The 18643-nt window shown below is 41.7% G+C and overlaps 1 protein-coding gene across 20 annotated transcripts in view; it reads left to right on the forward strand.

The window, feature by feature from the left end:
• PAK3 (p21 (RAC1) activated kinase 3) overlaps positions 1 to 18643 on the forward strand; it is a 255827-nt gene that overhangs the window by 200018 nt on the left and 37166 nt on the right. For all 20 annotated transcript variants that reach the window (XM_058714311.1, XM_058714316.1, XM_058714317.1 and 17 more), the window contains one exon: positions 7310 to 7373. In XM_058714311.1, coding sequence (XP_058570294.1) covers positions 7310 to 7373 — 64 coding nt within the window. The remainder of the gene's footprint in view (positions 1 to 7309; positions 7374 to 18643) is intronic.

Genomic DNA, 18643 nt, shown 5'->3' on the forward strand with positions numbered 1-18643 from the left:
CTCCCCCCCCCCCCCATTTTGTACACAGAGACATGACCTATGAGATTTGATCAGACTTTTAAAATCTAACAGCATCGCTTTAGTAAAAATGACTGTTACCGGCATTTGTTTCAAATCTTAATTGATTTATTATAATTAAAATGCATTTTTGGTTTTTTTACATTCAGTGACAGAGAAACAAGCATTCTTCTCTTGGGCCAAAATCCTGCAGTATTTGCACACTGCAATGGCCCTTGAGCTCGGGCCTTCCTTTTTTTTTTTTTTTTTAATTTTGTAATGTTTATTTATTTTTGAGAGAGAGACAGAGAGACAGAGTGCGAGCAGGGAGGGACAGAGATAGAGGGAGACACAGAATCTGAAGCAGGCTCCAGGCTCCAAGCCGTCAGCACAGAACCCGATGCGGGGCTCAAACCCACCAACCACGAAATCATGACCTGAGTTGAAGTCAGGCGCTTAACTGACCGAACCACCCAGGTGCCCCTGGTCTTTTCCATTGGTCGTTTATTCTGCCCTGCACTGAGCAACGTGACGAAGAGGGGAAGACTACATTTGATTAAGAATTAAGTGTTTTCTCCTCTGTTGGAGAATGCTCGGGCCTCGAGAGACTCATTTTCTCTTGAGCCATTGGACCACCGATGACTGCCAGTCCTACCTTGTGCTTCCAGATGTTGGCAGGGAGAACCTGTAGAAAAATGGCGGCGGGGGGGGGGGAAGGGTACTTTTCACGGACTGGGTCCAGGCTGAGCTATTCTGCAAAGTCTGCAAAGTGGGGTCTTTCTTGCTTCTGTTGCACCATTGCCCTCTGTGTACCCCCTCTCTGCCATGTGCTTGCTGTATGACTTTAGACGATTTATTGAACCCCTCCGAGCCTCAGTTTCTTATCTGTCAAAAACCATAACTACATTTCAGGACTGTGTCTATCGAATGAATTTTATGTAGCTCAACTATGACTAAGAGGAAAATATTGGAGCCAGAAATGACCAGCCCATTGCTTGTGTTATTTTGGGCAAGTTATTTAACTTTCCTTGACCTCTTATTCCTCACCTCACACCCCCCCCCGCCAAAAATAGGGGTTGTAATAAAAAATAGCGTTATAATAATTAAATGAGAATAATGCATGTAAAAACCTCAGCAACAGTACCTGGTACACAGTAGGAGCTCAATAAATGGCAATTACTATTTTATTACATGAGTATAAAGCCTTGATAAGACAATAGGACAGGCTTTGGAATGAATCATAAGGAAGTCTAAGTTCTAGGCCCACACTCGCTGTGTGGCTTCAGGCAAATCACTCAACTCCTCTGAATTTTAGTTTCTTCGTTTGAAAAATGGAGGTCAGGGTGCCTGGGTGGCTCAGGTGGTTGGGCATCCAACTCTTGATTTTGGCTCAGATCATGATCCAGGATCATGGGATCGATCAAGCCCCGCATCAGTCTCCACACTGAGCGTGGACCCTGCTTAAGATTCTCTCTCCCCCCTCGACCCCTCTCCGCCACTCACATGCTCTCTCTCACTCTCTAAAATGAAAAAAAAAAATCTTCGATTTCTAAAAAGAAAAATGGCAGTAATAATAGTACGAATGTGACAGGGATTTTGTGAGGACTAAACAAGGTAAAGTATGTAAGACGCCAAGCACAAGAAAGAGTAGTGTATAACTCTGATGTTGTTTTTGCAAAATGAGAGCAACCGGATTTTGTGACACAAAAAATTGGAGCGTGAGGTCTTCCAGCAGGACGGAATGTTTGAAACCAGAAATAATCCAAGACGTATGGTCCCTATGCAGCAGTCACTGGGGGACCTTGGGATCAGGCCCCTGTTGGAGCTTCGGGAAGGAGTAAAGGACCCTGTGCTGAGAAGCCAAGGAGAGGAGGAAGGCAGACAGAGCGCTGGAGGAATAGCCCACAGCCCATCCCAGAGCGGACCCCGCCATAAGCACGGGGAAGTAGGGAGAGCAGGCTCAGGGATCCAGTGACTGTGAGGTGGGCAGCACAGACCACAGAGCCGCCCAGCTATTCCTCTTCGGCGCAGATGCTGATTGTGGGGGCCAGACCATGGGATCATTAATAGCTGAAACAAACAGATCATCTTTCAGTTTTACACAGACAGATAGCCTGGGTCTGGCTTGTTCGTTGTGGTCTGTCTGAATCTGTTGGAAACTAAAGAAACCCCTACATGTTAGAATTTCCAAAAGGCGCTGTCAGCGAAAATGTGCAACGCAGGAAATTTGTCTTGGGCCCCATAAGTCACCTCCGCTTCTTGTCCCTCCCCTTCTCCCGCACCGCCCGCCCAAGACTTTTCTATCCCCTCAGAAAGGACTAATAGTAATTTCGAGAATTCTTTTGCTTTTTTCTCAGGAATCAAAACCTTCGGTCTGTAAGGGGCTAATAATCTTTTCATGGTTGGAGTTCAACTTAGCTTAATATGTAGGAAAATCCATTGATCGGCTTTCCTGCCACTGAAACCACATCACGGACCCGATTTTCAAATACTACTATTTAGTGATTTCTGAAATCTTTATACTTTACAATGAACAGTTTGTGTCTTATTTAAGAATTTGCCCTGGCAGGAAATTGTTCTGGTCTTGCTCTCGGGGTGTTTTTTTTTTTTTTTTCTCCTTTTTGATTGAGAGTAGCTGATTTTTGTCACTTTTCCCCCCCTATTGTGTCACAGTGGGCTTTTTCCCCTTTCCTTAGTGTAATGTATAAAAAAGCAAATTACAGTGGCTCTGATGAAAGGGGTCACTTGAAAAGCTTGTGTTGTGACTCGGAATGGTAAACAAGACCTCCTGTGTACTTGCCTGACATCAGTAGATGGCAGCACGCGCTCTCCTGTGAATGGTAATGGGTGTGGAGAAGCCATTTTATCTGAATAGCAGTTCAGAAGCAGGAGCTCATCAAAATGGTTGTCTTTTGGTAAATCCTCATGAAAGGATTTATTTCCAGTTTTGTTGTTTTTTTTTTTTTTACTCTGCATACCAAGGAAATAAAGGTTGAGTAATTTACTACCATAAAACCTCATTAACCAAACCCTGCCAATTGAAATTGGTCATAATTCAGAAAGCGGCTTGGGCTGAAGCTTATTTGCTTTTTGTTCAGTCTATGGAAAAGAGTTTGCTCAGCAACTTAATAGTATAACTTTCTTAGAAGACTATAAACTCCTAAATAAAATGATGGTTTCAAGTGATTTTGAAATTATCATTTCATTCAAAAGAAAAAAAAAAGCAAACGTCCAGGCCCTTATCCATTAATTGCTGACTTGAATAAGGATAATTAGTTCTCAATGATGTAGAGATCTGTAAAACAATTTGAAATGTGAAGTGGCAATGCAGAAACTGTTAAATTGGTGGCATTCTATAGCAATAAATCAAGTAAAATACCTTCTCCAGCCCCTGTCTTAAAATATAGGGCAATTTCAAAAGGAAATTGCCAACTTTATTTGAGTTTACTTCAACAGACATCTATTGAGCAACTAGTGTATTTCTCACACAACATTATATAAGGAGGTATTGAGGATAGAGAAATGAATGAGCGATGACTCTTGTTCTTAAGATACAGTCTATAAGGGGACATCAGATACATAGAGATGGATACATGGTGTATTAGGTATAGAGAAACGGACTAAGTGCAAAAAGAGAGACCGAAAGAGAGAGAGAAGGTACAGTACTAGAGAGAAGCGGAATTATTAATGTTATTCAAAACAAGTCAGGGAAGGCTTCCTAGAAGAGGCGCCATCAAAGCTGAATTGAAGCATGAAAATTGGAACTTGAAATTTAAGAACATTCCAGGCAGGAGGATAGCATGTGTAGAAGGTATGAAGGCACATGCCTGGGAATGCTAACTTATTCAATGTCACTTGAATATAGAATTAGTAGGTGGGCGGTAGGATTGCAGTCTTAAGAGAGGAAGCTCAACTGGAAAGCAGGAGCATGAGTTGCAATTTGGCATGGTCAAAACATGAGGTTCTAGTGGGGAAGTGGGGAAGAGGAGATGGGAAAACGAAGCAAGAATCAGATAGGAAGAGCCTTGTACCGCATACCAAGGAGTTTGAGCTTTACCCTGGAGGTGTCAGGGGAGTGTCTAGGACCCGTGAACCAGGGAATCACATGATCGGTTTTGCACTTAGAGCCTCCTGCCAGAGAGAGGTGTGGAGCCTGGACTGGAGTGTGAAGAGGCTGACGGTTGGGAGTACATTTAGGAGACTGTTGCAATAGCCTGCCCAACCAGAACAGTAGCGATGAGGAGGGTCCACATTGCATAGGTATCTTTTTTTGAGAGAGAGAGAGAGAGATTGAGAGCAGGGGAGGGACGGGGAAGGAGTTATATAGAGGATCCCAAGCAGGCTCCACACCATTAGCAAGGAGCCCGGCACTGGGCTCGATCTCACGAAATGTGAGATCATGATCTGAGCCAAAACCAAGAGCTGGACGCTTAACCTACTGAGCCACCCAGGTGTGCCACTGAAAAGGTATCTAGAAGGTAAACAGACATAGTCTCAAGACTCAGTGGACAACTGCATTGGGGGAGTGGAGGTGAGGGATGAGTCAGAGATGACTTCCGGGTTTCTGACTCAGGCTACTGAGTAGACAGATGGTAGTACCATGGACTGAGATGAGAAATGCAAGAGAAAAAGAATTAGAACAGCTCACACACTGTCTATGTCTTATTTAACGTCACTGAAACATGGAGCTCTATTATAAAAAACAAACCTCCACCACCACCACCACCACCACCACCACCAATAAACCTAACAGCTTGATGAGCAGTCCATGGCTGAAACTTTTTTTTTTCAAGGTATACCATCTACTGGTAGGTCTGAATTTACATGGGGTGTTGTTTGTAGCACACAGTTTAGCACTTGAACGCACACTTTCTTGTTCTCATTAATTTAGTCAACAACTATCTGTTCAGTGGTGGCCATTGATCTAGGCACTGAAGTTACAGGGATGAAAAGACAAGGTTCCTGCCCTCAAGAAGGAACATGGAAGTCTCATTAGAAGGATCAGAGGAGAATTCACAAAATAGGATGGCTTTGAAATAATGTTTAAATAATAAATAGGAATTCATGGGTTCGCTAGGAAAGGGAAAGGGGGAGCATCTGCAGAGACCTAAGCCTTGGATAGTGATACCATTACTAGGGTGTAAAGTAGGAGGGATGGAAAGTAGAATTCTATGTGGTCAGTCTGGTTAGATAAGAGTTAGACGGTGTTAGACGGTAAAGAGCCCTCTGTGCCAGACTGAGATTTGAATTTGATTATGTAGCAAGGAGAAACTTTTGAGGAATTATAAGTAAGCGTGAAATCATTCTGAAGTAGGGTGACCATACATCTCAGTTTATCCAGGACAAACTTAGTTAGTGAATTATGTGGTCACCCTGTTCCAAAAGCATTGCGGAAGATAATTAGAGAAGGTAGCATTTCGAAGTAGGTAATGACTAGTGCAATTGTTTGGGCAAGAGATGTTAAGGGCCTGAACAATGGCAGTGGCCATGGGCGTGAAGAGGAAGGAATGAATAAGAGTAACAATTAGGAGGTAGAGTCTATAGATCTTCTCTTGATTAGTTCATGGTGTAAATCTTATCTTACTGACTCTACACTTCTTTGGAACAGGGGCCATATTAGTAAGATATAATTCAAAGGTAACAATAATGATATGTTTGCTTAAAAGAAAAAAAAAAAAACAAAGGGAGAGCCAGAGGCATGCAAATAAATTATTCCCTTCAAGGTAGTCTGCTTGAGAAGCTGAACCCATATTCCCACGGTGCTGCTATGGCCCGGAATTTTTCTGCACCCATCTGAACACCATTTGAAGAATCAGTGGTACTTCCTTCGGATTTATTCCGAGTGGTGGCAAATATTCATCCTCTGAGTACTAAATTTGATATTTTGAAATAACAAAACCAATATTTTCTCCCAGAGTCAAAACATGATAAATTAATGGTTTTTTTTTTTTCCTGGGTGGTTTATAACCTTCCTCTACAGTGTTTGGAACAATCCGTAGAAACACAAGGTAGATTGGTGGTTGCCTGGGGATGGGTTGGGAAACCAGGGCAGGGGGATGAAGAGTGCTAACAGGTACAAGGTTCCATTTTGGGGATGACCAGAATGTTCTAAAATTAGATCCTGGTGAAATTTAATAAATTTGCACAACTCAAAAAATTTACTGAAAACCATTGAATGGCACACTTAATTTTTTTCCTGTTTTAAAAAAATGTTTTACACTGTTTTTGCTGCATCCCACATAATTTGGTAGGTTGTATTTAATTTTAATTTGGTTCAAACTATTTTTACATTTCTCTTGAGGTATCTCCCTTCACACAAGTCTTATTTAAATATCTTGGGATTCTCTAGTCATCTTTCAGTTCACTGAACTTTTATTTGCATCCATTATGATTAAAAAAGGCATTTTGTATGATTTCAATCTTTTAAAATGTAGTAAGACTTGTTGCCTAACATACAATCTCTCCTGGAGAATATTCCATGTGCACTTGAGAAGAATGTGTACTCTGCCATTGTTGGGTGAAGTGTTCTGTATCCGTATTAGCTCCAGTCAATCTATAGTGTTGTTCACTATTTCCTCGTTGATCTTCTCTCTGGTTATTCAATCCATTATGGAAAGTGAGCTATTAATTATAGTCGCTGACCAGCATCGTGTTGCTGTCGATACCCCCTTTCCTTGCTGTCAGTATTTGCTTCGTATGTTTGGGAGCACTGGTGAAATCATATTCGAATACAGTTGTTGCAAAATGTCTGGAGTGCAAGTAGGGCCCTGGGTTTGGGAATGTAGATTTTCCAAAACCATGAGTCTCATTACTTTGTGATTAGACTTTGCTCTTTATGAGCCCATCACCCTTATCACAGTACCGGGAACATAATAATTGCTCAATAGAGATTTGTCCAGAAGAACTGGATGTGATGTAGCTCTCAATTTTACTCCAGTTCAGAGAAGATTGTGATTCTATTAAATAGTGCACACAAGTCCTTAGATGTTTTTATCTCCTAGTCTACCATCTCCTTTTATGGGAACTTTTTATAAATGTTGACTTGTGTCCAGTCCTTTTTGTTTCCCAAACATCATCAATTTTGAATATAAAAGCAGCATGGGTTATTACAACTACTTTAATTAATGTATTACTGTGTGTTACTTTAATAAAATGTATTATTACCCATGTAAATTACAGAAATTACATGGGAATATCACTCCAATGTTTTGTCATGGACTCGGGCATTGTAATTTTCAGTATGAAATGAAGGGAGATAAACCAATTTAAATCTTTCTCTCTCTCTTCCTCTCTCCCCCCACCCCAAACACAGGAAGCATTGTGAGTGTTGGTGACCCAAAGAAAAAATACACAAGATTTGAAAAAATAGGTCAAGGGTAAGTGATTGTTACTTGAAATATCAAAAGATAAGCACCAGAAACATACCTTCGCATTCAATAGCAGCCTAGCTTAAATTCCTGTTCTGCATTCTCAATATTGGGCTTTCTAGCTGACAGACTGACTGTTAATTAACCTAAGAACACATCCTGCTGGAATCCGCAGGAATATTGGGCCAACAATGAAGTGTTTAGGGACATTTGAATCCCATATGGTTAGAAGATTCAAACTGATTTCTCTGGAAAAGTAGTAGAGGCATAGAAACCTCTAACTTGTGTGAAAACCCCCTTCCTGCCTGTCCCACCTACATCTGTATGGATGTTATGCTTAAGATCCTGTTTCATTGTCCAGTTGTTAAGGGCCAGAGTGGAAGTAAGGAAGGTCCTTACTGAGTAGTCCAGAGGCAGGCAGAGTTGACTGCTCAAGTAAGAAGGAAACAGATTAATCATTCCTAAATGAGATGGAGTACATCATTTTCACTTAGTATACTTGTTAAGAATAAAGATCTCTAGGCCCTACCTCCAGAGATTTGATTCAGAAGTCTGGAGTGGGACCCAAGAATCTGAACTTTGGGGAAGTTCCTCAGGAAATCCTGATCGTCAGCTAGACAAGGGGACCCACGGGGCCGAATCATTCACCAGAGCTGAAGGTGGGAGTCATCGGTTCTATAAAATGACTCTAACTCGGCATGTTTCTCAGACCTCAATGTGAAACTGATCATGAGGGCCCGAGTAGGCTACAAATGTTTGCAACAGGGAAACGTTTTGTTTAAAGACAAATGAAGTGCTCTTAAGAGAGGTCCTTAAATGGGGGATGGGACAAGATATTTAGATGCATCAACTACTCTACGCCACCAGGAGCCCAGATGGTACATCTCCAGAGGTCTCCTGGCTAAGAAGGAAGGGGTACTGCTAATGTGCCCACAAAATTATGCTTGCCCTGCAGCCAGCGGAGTCTCTTTTCTTCACGTACTTTGCTGCTTTTCCTTGGACTCTTACGTTCAGAAAATGTGTATATATTGTACAGAAGCTTGACGAATTTTCACGATTTTTATCCTTTATTTCTTTTTTTTTTCCTCCTAGCTTCTGTACTAAAGTTTCTTTTGAAATTGCCAACTTATCTCAGGAAATAAGGGAAAGCGTTCGTTAGATATTTTGGCTAGGAGGTAAGAAGGGCACTTGTGGGGAATGTGCCTGATGGGAATCAAGGTAAGAAAACCATAAGAGGGAGACAGAAACTCAGGGAAAAATATATGGCCATGGTTGTTCTTCCAGTGGAAACCATAACACGGCTGTATTCGAAGTTTCTAGAGGCCAAAATGCATACCTATGTGTGCTTTTGCTTCTTTGTCATTTGATATCACTGGTATTCTCTGTTGCTCATAACAAAAGGACTTTTGTGGTCTCTAGCGATGCCCGTCACCTATCCAGTCAAATAGTATTTCTGCCCCTCACTCTAGAACAGTGCTGTCCGAATAGAACTTTCTACGATGATGGAGATGTTCTATATTTGTGCTGTCCTATACAGTAGCGGTAGCATGTATGGCTGTGGAGCACTTGTAATGTGTCTAAGGCAAATGAGAAACTATATTAATTTAATTTAATTTCTTTGTTTATTACTTACTCATTGAGCACCAACTATGTGCCAGGTACTTTTCTAAGCACTAGAGAAACAGAGCTAGGTAATGATGTGAGCCCTCAAGGAACTTACAGTCTATAGCTGTAAATGCCTAACAGAGGGTTACATAGGGTGCAAGGAAGAAGACATTAAGACAAGTCTATTCACCTCACCGAAGTGCAGGGCAGGGCTGGCTTCTATAGCCATTATTTCCTACCTGGAGAGAGAGGCGGGCAGAGAGGGAGGGAGACCCAGAATCTGAAGCAGGCTCCAGGCTCTGAGCTGTCAGCACAGAGCCCGATGTGGGGCTCGAACCCACCAATCGTGACATCGTGACATGAGCCGAAGTTGGACACTTAACTGACTAAACACCCAGGTGCCCCAAAAGTTGCCTTTTAGATTTTATTATAATCCAGTTGGGGTTTTGGTGGAGCTAACAATAGGAAGGGATACACAATCCACAGAGAAGCAGCATTTCTGATCTTTGCTGTTCAGTATGGTAAGCATGTGACTGTGGAGCATTTGAAATGTGGCTAGTCCAAACTGAGATATGCTGCAAGTACGAAATACGTGTTCATTTCAAAACCTTAGCATGAAAAAAGGGTGCAAAATATCTCAGTAATAAATTACATTTTGGTTGCCTGTTGAGATGGTATTTTACATGCCTTGTGTTAAGTACGGTGTATTCTTAAAATTAATTTTATCTTTGAAACTTTTTAGAATATAGCTCCCCCCATATTTAAAATACGGCTCACATTATATTTCTAACGGGCAGCTCTGTTCTAGTTGCAGATTTAAATAGGAGCTATTTGTTTATTTATTCAAAAATCAGGGTTGGTTTTTTTTTTTTAGCTGTCTTTTGGGGAGTGGGAAGTGGAAGATGTTATAATTCTGTTTTGCTTGCTCTTTCCCACTAAGACCCAACTGAGCCAAAAAAAAAAAAAAAAAGCATTGAATTTAAAAAAGAAAAAAGTAGGAGATGGTTTCGAATATCTCCCAGATACCAGGTAATGAAGCAAGACTGATTTCGCCAAGAACAAACGTGAGGCTGCCAAGGAACTTTGCATACTCCAAAGACATTTCCCCTCCTAGTTATTTATGCTGCTGACCTCTGAAGGTGCAAAAGGAAAGTTCTGTATTTCTGCCTAACTTTGTAAATCCTCTGTAATCCAAATTGAAAAGTCAAATCCCGCTTGCCACCGCGGAAAGGTCTGTTTTAAATTCCCAGCCAGTTCATCATTTTAAAGAATGTTGAACCCAGTAGATTGTTCACTCATATGCCCAATTAAACTTTTAAACACATCCTTAGAGGGTAGGAGGTCATTTTATTCCTCCTTTTGTCTCCTTGGGTGTCTATCACAGTGTTTTTGTACTTTAGTAGCCCCCCTCAAAAAAAAAAAAAAGAGGAAACAATTTTGTACAATTTTGGTCAACAGCAAGAGTTTCCTTGGCCAAGGTCAAAGACGTACAGAGCTTCTCCTGTCTGCCTCTCCCATCTCTCTGGATCTGTTTTTGCCTCAATAAATATTTGTGGAACAAACAAGGAAATGTTTGTTCTTTTTAGCTCTCCTTTTCCTCCGTCCTCTGTGCTTTCATATGTACATATATGTCCATCTTGTTCTTTCGGTCCTCTGTCTCTCCCTCTCTCTGTCTCCATGTGTCTCTATCTCTTTTTTCTTGTAATAACTCGTTCTGATTCCTTATTCTTTGGGTATTTGTGTGTGTTGCACGTCTGCCTTTTTCGTTCATGTTGGCTTCATCTTCCACTGCCCATTTTCCAAACCCAGATGGTAGTAATATAAAATCAAGATGCGTTTCTAAATGGCTTTTAAGATAGAAGTAACTTACGATAGAAATAACCAGAATCTATTCATTTGCTGTGATTTCAGCTTGTATTTAATTGACTAATTTTGGTTTTTCATTTTTAGTAGATTTGTGTTCTCCGTTCTTCATTTTTCAAGTGAATGAGCAAAAAATATGGATTTATTTCTCACTAGACCAAAAAAAGAAAACTACTTAAATTAATTTTCCTTTTACTTAAATTGCTCTCAATGGATTTTTTTTTCCATGAATGATTGGCCTGAGTTAGACAAATGCGTCTCTGCTCTCAGTATATAGGGTTTTTATTTTCTTTTTCATTAAGCCTGGTTTGTTTTTTTTTTTTACTTGTTTTTGCTTTACCTGTTATAACAGTGAAATTCAAACTTGTGTCAGGAATCGTTTGGTGCTAGGAATAATCAGCCCCAGTATTCCAGTTTCGGTCAGCTCCAGGGAACACAGCAGCTTACCCCTGGGAGCCGGATTTGAGAAGAACCTCTCCATTAATCACCCTCATCTACTTGGAAAACTGAATTTTTCCACTATGGGCTTCTGCCATTATTTCACCAGGTTTCTGTGAAGGCTAAAAATGACATTATTTCACCAGGTTTCTGTGAAAAGTGTTCTATCATTGGCCACCAAATCTGGATGTTTTGAGCAGATGTATGTGAAGTTTAGAAAAAGAAAAAGAAGGAAAGACAAGAGGCCGGGCACCTTCCAAATTACCATTAACAGCATGAGTCTGTCAGAAATCTATCCGGTGAAGACTTCAGAATCTTCACTCTGTGGGATAGTTAATTAAAAGAACTTGTTTAGCAAAGGGGGTGGAGCGAGACAAGAAAATCAAATATTTAGTTTCAGTCAACAGCTATCACTGGCGAGCCTGTGTAATTCTCGAAGAGGCAGCAGCCGTGTCCCTACACAGGGCTGAATTTAGTAACACCAGCAACTGTCCTCACAGGTTCCTCATTAACGTATTTGAATTTGTTTTTACGGCCTTTTCCTAAACGAGAGTGCACTGAGAGGCAGACCCCCTTTCTCTCTCGGTTTCACGTTTGCTCTCTCTTCACTGTAGTAGACACACATTTTTGAGGACACAACTCAGAGGCGGTTTGGATCCAGTTTAACACATGACTTTTCCAATTCAGTGAATTTTTCCTGAGTGCGGACTACACATGATGCACAGAACAGAACACAGAAGTTAAGACCCGGGTTCTGAGAGTCACGGTGACCTCTGTGTTCACCGTCTTTCTGAACATCTGACGGGGAAAAAAGGAGAGTAGGATCAAGGAATGAGCAGGGACCCCCTCACCTCCATCCCAAACGTGTGTACTTTTCGCCCACAATTTTATCCACATGTTTTTCTTCACCGCCTTCTGCCCCACAGACCTCTCCCTGGATGCCTTGGCCCTAACTGATCTTTTCTGTCTTCAGGCCTGAATCTTACAGCATACATGTATACATCACTCATATCTGAGCTTGCCTCGCCACGTAAAATCGCTTGAAACTGGGAAAACCACAGAGGAGGGAAGGGATGGTTTGGGGAAACCTTGAAGAAAAACAAAGAGCCCAGATTCTGAGCTCAGAAGTCTGTAGGCCAATTAGTTAATTTCCGAAAACATCAGTGTTGTCGTTCGTAGCACACAGAAGACCCATACCTCATGAGGTCGTGAGATGCGAAAAAGGGAAGGCGCGTAAAATTTTTTGTAATGGTTATTTGTTTTTGAGAGACAGAGAGACAGAGCATGAGCAGGGAAGGGGCAGAGAGAGAGAGAGGGAGACCCAGAATCGGAAGCAGGCTCCAGGCTCCGAGCTGTCAGCACCGAGCCCGATGCGGGGCTCGAACTCATGAACCACGAGATCATGACCTGAGCCGAAGTCGTGCGCTTAATGGACTGAGCCACCCAGGCGTCCCGGGAAGGCGTTTAAAGTACTTAGTGCAATACATGACATATAGGGAAGTGCTCAGTAAATGTTAGGTATTATTAGAGGTGAAAGGTGCACCCACGGCTACTGTTCTAGAATACACTGAGGAGTGCTACATAATTACAAAGAGCTATGGGGACATGTGGATGGAGAGGAGGGACAAATCCTTTCTAGCCAGGGAGAGGGGATAAGGAAGGATCCTTAGAGAAGGGTGCATTGGAATAGTGACTTGAGAAGGTATAGGATTTAACAAGTGGGGTTATGGGCAGTTCGGTTGGGGAAGGAAACCAAATGAACACCGGCTTCGGGCTGTGGTATCGCTAGGGCCTGCAGCGGTGTCTGGCATAAAAGAAATCCTTAGCCACTGTTTGGTGACTGCGTATCAAAAAGACCAAAAGAGGCAATCAGCAACACCAGTCTCATGGACAGTCAAACGTCCAGTTTGACCGGGGAGTTAACAGGAAATCATGCTAAAAAGATCTGTCCGGACTGTGTTATCAAACAAAGTGAGAGATACAAGATGCACTGTAATTTGTATTCGTTTGGATACTTTTTTTAAGTACGTTGTACTTGGACATGGTGTAACCCTCTGAAGATTCACAAGAGTAGGCAGTGAAAAGTCAACGTCCCTCCAACCCTTGTGCCTTCGCCTCCGTCTTACCTTGTATAGAGGAAACCTCCGGAAAGAATTTGTTACTGGTTTCCTAGGTAAAACTCTCATACACTCTCTAAGCACACACACACACACACACACACACACACACACGCACACGCGCGCACACACACACACACATACACGTACTCATACATCATGTATGCTTGGATAAAAGGTCACACCATGACATAATTTTAAAAAAAAATTATTTATTATTATTGAGAGAGAAAGAGAAAGCACGTGAGCGGGGAAGGGGCAAAGAGGGGTGGGGGAGGGAAAGGAACCAGAGTGGAGACTGTGCTGACAGCAGAGGGCCCAATGTTAGGCTCGAACTCATGAACTATGAGATCATGACCTGGGCTGAAGCTAGCCGCTTAACTGACTGAGCCACCCAGGCGCCCCCAATGACATAATTTTTAAAAACAGTTTTTTTACTTATCTGAACATGTAAACTGTTAGATACACAAGTGGTAAATATCTATTTATGATGTTTAACTTGCTAATCACTCTTATTTATATATTTCAAACCACACATTATATGGGGCACCTGGGTGGCCCTGTCAATTAAGCATCCAACTCTGTCTCAGCTCAGGTCTTGATCTTAGGGTCATGAGTTCGAGTGCCGCGTTGACCTCCATGTTGGGTGTAAAGCCTACTTGAAAAACCAGACAAACCCCCCCCACACACATTATATAAAATAATGTTTACGTTGAGAGAGATTTTTCTACTCTCGCATTTCCTGAGTATAATTCAAAATCTTAATGTGCATCTTTAACATCATTGTTTTTGTAATCACTATAGCCCTGCTTTGAGTCACCCAGCAGCAATCCAAGTACATCATCTGAATCTCCTCTAACATCTTTAGATACAATATTTTTGAATCCACTGCTATTGTGTCCCTGGATATTTTATTTCTGGTTGCAGTTACCCACCCATATAACATTTACATGATTATTTTGCAGGTGTACATTTAGATCTTCACATCGTAACTCTCTGTGATACCACTTTTTATTTTATTTTTTTAGGTTTATTTACTTACTTAGAGCTCCCTGGGGAGGGAGCGAGCAGAGAAACAGAGAACCCCAAGCAGGCTCCACACTGCCAGTGCAGAGCCCAGTGTGGGGCTCAAACTCATGAATCATGAGATCATGACCTGAGCCAAAACCAAGAGTTGGACACTTAACCGACTGAGCCACCCAGGTGCCCCCAGATCGTGATTTTCTAAAACTATCATACCTTCTACATTTTATTACCTGCAGTGCTTTTGTTGAAAAGAACTTTACCTCATCAGCTGGGGGTCTTTGGTTACTCTGAAATATAGTTCATACAGGCAAATCAAGTTAAATGCTTAAGTTTTAATTGCCAATTTCAGTGTAAGGAGTTGGTACCTGAGTTACTTCCAGAAGTGTCCTATGAGGGGTGTTTTGATTTTAAGTGAGAGAAGGAAGCATTTTCTTTTATGAAAAAAATTTTATAAGCTCACAGGCCTTTATATATTGAATCCATTTCAGTCAGTTGTATTCACTGTTGTATTTGATGTTCAAACTCTCCTATCGTTGGCTAATGGGTGCCCTTTTCACTGCATTAATTTTGAAAGTGACCTTTACAAAGCTTGTTTATGACATCCAACACTTGCAGTTCTGATCATACCTTCAGAAATAATTTATTTACATCCTTTCTTTCCAATTCTGACAGATATTCTCTATGAGTATCCAAACTGGCATTGATTGAGAATGTTTCAACCTAAGGTGTCAATCCCAAATAGTACTTTATGGATAAAAACAAATGAACATGAAGAATTACCATATTACAGGAGAGATTTTATAAGGATTTGAATATAAGGCAATTCCCCTTTTTCCTGAGGAAAAAACTGGGGGGAGTGGATACCATACCTTGTATTTGGGCACATGTGGTACATTTCTGTGTGTATTTGTGCATGTACACATGTGTTTGTTGTAGGTATATTTTTAACGCAGGTGGTAACATGTTATGAATCTCCTATTTTGTCCTTTGCCTGTGTCTTAGAGATGGTTTCGTATCAGTACCTCATTGTTTTTAACAGATGTGGTATTTTTTTTTCTGGATGTACCATAATATAGCCAATCAGAGCCTCATCAATAGACGCTTAGTTTGTTTCCAGTATTTTGCTCACATAAACAAGGCTTCAGTGAAGATCTTCACAAAGAAGCCATTTCATACATATGCAAATCGATCATTAGGTTAAACTACTGAAAGTGGAATTGTTACATGAAAGGATACTTTCTTTATAAATTTTTTAATGTTTATTTTTCAGAGAGAGAGAGAGAGAGAGAGAGACAGCGTGCAAGTGGGGGAGGGGCAGAGAGAGGGAGACACAGAATCCGAAGCAGGCTCCAGGCTCTGAGGTGTCAGCACAGAACCCAACATGGAGCTTGAACCCAGAGGTGTGAGGTCATGAGCTGTGAGATCATGATCTGAGCCGAAGTCAGATGCTTAACTGACTGAGCCACCCAGGCGCCCCACGAAGGGATACTTGTAATGGCTAAGTTGCCCCCCACCATAGAGGTTGTTCCATGTGACATGCTGACTAACAATGTACAGGAGTGCCTGTTGGCCCACACCCTACCACCGCAGCCCCGTTAATTTATTTGGGAATCTAGGATTATAATAAAAACTCATACACACACTGATTTCCAAAAGGGAGAACGTTTAAGAAGGGGCTCTAGGGGCGCCTGCACTGCTTGAAACTGATTTCCTCCTGTGAATAAGGACATTTGGCCACAGGGATTTTGTCCAACATCTGGATCTTTGCCAATCATATAATTTTATGGAATGATATGATCAAGCCATCAGTAATTGCAGATAAACCTCTTCTCTCGTTGTTTTGGAAGACTTCAGTCCCTGTTCCCCTCAACTCATTTTCATTTTAAGGCTTGAGAAAGTAAATATATCATGTTAGGCCTTTCTCAGACTAATCTTTGCTACTCAGTGAGGAGCCCTCTTCTTCTGCCTCTGACATAAAGTTCCCATATGGAAGATGAATCGTTTTGAAACTTGTTTCTTAGAGGACTTGATGAATAACAGCTTGTTAAGAGGACCTGACAAAGGGGCGTAAAGCATAGAACTCAGGGATAAGTGCTGAGAATAAAACCTCTGACTTGTTTTGCTTTGTTCAAGAAACTATGCACAAGAGCACAAGCGGTGTCTAGTGTGCTTACCCAAGCGATTCTTTGGGTAGGACCACCCAAAGCAGAAAAGTATTTGCTTCCTCATTGGATCTGTTTTGGGCTATACAAGGTAGCGCACAGCTAGGAGGCACTAAATAGATGTAGTCTGAGCTTTATAATAGCCTTTGTGATGAAGGAGATTGGGAATACATTAGCATTTGTGAAGATGCTCTTAAATGCACTGTGTTGTGTGCTGTCCCTTGTAAAGAAGGATGATGCCACTCAATCAGCCACCATTAGCAGGGCTTACACTTTGTTTTTTTTCCAGCCATAGTAATGAGCTTGTATGAAGCCGCCTGCCCCCCTTTCCTGTCTAGGCCGTCTTGAAGCCAGTGGCGTGCACTGTGTGAAACAGCTGGCTAGGCTTCATGTTGGCCTTTCCAGGGATTAAAGCCTGTAACTGTGGCCTCATTATCACTAGGCTGTAACACATGGAGCTCCCTGGCCCCACACCCATAATGTGTTACAGCTCTATTTAAAATTAGATGACCACGGATACTCTGGGGAACGTCATGCCCTAGCGAAGGAACAGAAAATTCCCTGTTCCAATCTATAATTCTAATAAGTAAAGACTGGACCACCTGGACCCGGCTCCATTCTGGGTACTTAGAAAGGCACTTGGACAACATGATCTGTACAAAACTTTATGGTGGGTTTTTTTTTTTTTTTTGGATTTAGTGATACATTTTTAAGAGGCAAACTACACAAAAAGAAACACTGGAACCCCCTCTGAAAGAGCTGTTGCCTGAGTGGTGACACTGTTCATCACCATTCCTGAACACAACAGGGCATGTGCCTCAACCAAATGAGTAGATGTGTGGTAGTGTTGGACCATATGATATCTAGGTATTTTTATGACAGGTGCATTAGTATAGCAAGATAAGGGCCTACATGTAGTAACTGTGTTTTGAATACTCAGCAGAACAGAAAGTCCAGCCCTAAGAACTAGCCCACTCTTGGCCACATGAGCAATCTTAATGGAGTCTGAAAACAAAAGAACCATCTCCTATTGTTATGCCAAAGGAATCAAACCAAGTTGCGCAGGGGCAAACTAAATGGCTTACAGAGGGGGCATGTGGACTAAGTTAAGCAGGAAATTAGAGGCAAGAGAAATATTTTAGGGAGGCACTTTCGCATAGTAGATACAAGGCCAGACTTTAGGAAGTACTATGCTTGCCCTTAGCATTGATGTACAAAAGCTAAAGATCTGTAACGGAACATGAAATGGTAGTTAAGAGTGTGGACTGTGGAGTCCAACTAATGCATTTGTGACTTCAGCTGCTGACAAACTGTGTAACCTTGGGCAGGTTACTTAGCATTCCCCAGTTCCAGGTTCCTCATTTGTAAAATTGTATAGGGTGAGCAGTGAGATCGCCCATTTGTAGAGAGCAAGCAGAGTGTAAGGTTCAATAAACAAGATGACCTTTTCTAGCAGCAGAAGTAGGAGTAGATGTAAAAAAACAACCATCCTTGGGGCACCTGCGTGGCTCAATCGGTTAAGCGTCTGACTTCAGCTTGGGTCATTATCTGGTGATTCACAGGTTCACATCCCATGGTCAGGTTCTGTGCTGACAGCTCGGAGCCCAGAGCCTGCTTCAAATTCTGCATCTCTCTCTCTCTCTCTCTCTCTCTCTCTGCCCCTCCTCTATTCACGCCCCATCTCTCTCTCTCTCTCTCTCTCTCTCTCTCTCAAAAATAAGTAAACATTAAAAAAAATTTAAAAAAAACATCTCAGTGTGGATTAAATCCCTGTGACCTCATTAGCATCATATTTATGCTTATAAAACCTTAAATGTGAATACTGCCCTATCCTTCTGGCTCCCTTGCTCTTATTACCATGAGGCTCTCCTTGGATCTCCCTGAGCTCTCCAGTTGTCTTGCCCTCTTCCTGTTCTCTTAGTCTGTGAGCTTCCTTCTAGCCTCACTTGCCTGCCTTTCTTTCCCTCCTCAAATCCATTTCCATGCTGAAATACGAGTGATTAATCTAAATTATAAATCTTACCATGCTGTGGCTCTGGCAACTACTCATGATCGTGGCTTGACATCG

This window comes from Neofelis nebulosa, chromosome X, assembly GCF_028018385.1.
Source record: "Neofelis nebulosa isolate mNeoNeb1 chromosome X, mNeoNeb1.pri, whole genome shotgun sequence".
NCBI lineage: Eukaryota > Metazoa > Chordata > Mammalia > Carnivora > Felidae > Neofelis > Neofelis nebulosa.